The 2340-nt window shown below is 39.2% G+C and overlaps 1 protein-coding gene across 1 annotated transcript in view; it reads left to right on the forward strand.

Moving 5' to 3' along the window:
• The window catches only part of LOC109378706 (regulator of G-protein signaling 20-like), a 25269-nt gene extending 23095 nt beyond the window's left edge, over positions 1 to 2174 (forward strand). Inside the window, exon 2 of the mRNA XM_019635006.1 lies at positions 36 to 2174. Coding sequence (XP_019490551.1) covers positions 36 to 224 — 189 coding nt within the window. The 3' untranslated portion in view covers positions 225 to 2174. The remainder of the gene's footprint in view (positions 1 to 35) is intronic.
• The last annotated feature ends 166 nt before the right edge of the window (positions 2175 to 2340 follow it).

Below are 2340 nucleotides of genomic sequence, written 5' to 3' on the forward strand. Positions count from 1 at the left end.
TATCTAATACAACTCTTGCTTGTTTCTATTGACAGGTCAGCTTAGACTCCCGAGTAAGAGAAGTCATCAATAGGAACATGGTGGAGCCATCCCAACACATATTCGATGACGCACAACTTCAGATTTACACCTTAATGCACAGAGACTCGTACCCCCGATTCATGAACTCTACTGTCTATAAAGAATTACTCCAGTCCTTATCTGGGAAATCAGTTGAAGCATAGGATGTCATCAAATATATTTATTATTAATAAAATAATGAAAGAACTCATGGACTACGTCTAGTACAGGGGATTTAGGGGTAGTAGTGTCTTCTGCCAAAGTAATCCTCGGCATATTTTAATAATAGATGCTTCATTCTACAGAAGGGTATATACTCACAATATAAATTTCAGCCACCTTTAGTGATACTTTTGAAAAAATGGGGTATGGCTGTCTTAGAAAAATAGTATGTCTACATTTATAATAACAGTAGCATGTTCTCAATGGCAAAGGATGTACTAGAAGACTCCACACTACCTACATCCACTGGAGAAAACAGGACTGCTTTTGTTTTGCCTGAGTTCAGTACCTATTACTCTCCTCCCAAAGAAAAGACATTCAATGTTTCTCAGCTACTCCTTCCATCCATCAAGCTCAATTTTGAATATATCACTTATCAGTGCCGTTACAGTACCCAAATTCCCATTTTATAAAGATGTGACTACTTGTAAAAATGGTGTTCCACTTTATCTTAGAATGTATATGTAGATACATATATGTGTTTGTGTATCTGTGCTTGGTTAGTGTAAACACTGTGCTCTGAAGTGGACCAGTCTCAAATGTTTGGTATGAGAAGTAGTGCTTAGAAAATCCTTCGTTGAAAAGTTACCTTTATTTTATTACATATTCTGCCAGCCTAAAGAACAAATTTTTAAGTTCACAACCTAGTCATGTTCATAAAAAAACTTTCAAATAAGCATATTTCCATTTTAATTATTGAAATAAATATCAGCATTTTCACTCAAAAAAATGAAGCACAGGAGTTTTACCTCAATCTTTACATTTTTCACATGGAAATCATTTGGGAATATAAGATTAAGTGAGTAGGGATACATGCAAGATATCTTTTATCCTCTAGAGAAATATTTTGTTTACAGATCCACTGTTTATATCATAGGCAAATGAAATAACTTCATAGCTTACAGGTAAAAATATTGGTTTTTAAACTTAAACACTGTGAAGAAGCCCATCACTACAATGAGTGGGAAAAAACATCTAAAATGAGGTAAATGTGAAAGACATTCAAATCTGGAATGATTTGAGTAGTGGATTAGAAGTTAATCTGCAAAAGGCCCACAGCATGCTTCAGCCCTAACTGGGATGTCTCTCGGTCATCTCCCTCAAGTGGCCCTGCAGCCTGATTTCTGCATTATTCTTTTCAAGCCCCAAATCTTAGCAATCCCCCCTCATCCTCCTTCTCAGTAAACTATCTAAACTCCTACTGTACTATGAAAATTTTGTCCCTAACCCTTTTCAACTTCTCATGGGACCTATAAATATGTATAGATCAGCATCTATTCTCGCTCGCCTCAGTCAAGTCCCAGAGACTGTGTCCTTTCCTCCTTTTCAAGGTGTCAACCCCTTACATGTGCTTTTAATTCCATATCCAACAGTCTCATTTTTTTTTCATTAGACAAAGAGAATATGATTGTAATCAAGGCACAAATCCTGCCCTCTGGTAGTTTACATCAAGTAAGCACAACATGTCCATGGCAGCTACAGTGAGCTGTAGTTAAGTGCTGTAACAGTGAAAACTGAGCTGTGCAAGTCTTGAAGGGCTATGGAAAGGCTCTGGCAGTAGTGACACCAAAGCTAAGCCCAACAGAACAAGAAAAGTGTGTGTATGTTGGGGCAGAGGTATAGGGAAGGTATTTGTAATTGAAGCAATCCCAAATGAGTCCAGTTGTGGAAATTATGAGTATGCAGTAACTGTGAGACATATAACACAGTTGAGAAATTAATTAGATGGAGGAAGCTACATGGTTGAGATTTTAGGCTGGAATATTGACTTGGAGTTTTTCAACACATAAATGAATGAGATTGCCTGGAGACTTACAGCATGAAAACAGCTGAGGGTAAATCCTTGCAAGGATGGACAGAGAAACAAGAATTCCCAAAAGAGGGCTGGCCGAGTGGCGCGCTGGTTAAGAACTGGCTTGGGACACCAGAGGGCCCCGGTTTGGATCACACATGAGGGCCAGTGACACTGCCCTCTGCAGCTAAGATGGTGAACAACGGCTTGACCTGGAGCTGGGCTGCTGAGTCGCCGGCGATGGCGTAGGCTGCAGCCCCTGCTGC

This window comes from Hipposideros armiger, unplaced genomic scaffold (genome assembly GCF_001890085.2).
Source record: "Hipposideros armiger isolate ML-2016 unplaced genomic scaffold, ASM189008v1 scaffold_2647, whole genome shotgun sequence".
NCBI lineage: Eukaryota > Metazoa > Chordata > Mammalia > Chiroptera > Hipposideridae > Hipposideros > Hipposideros armiger.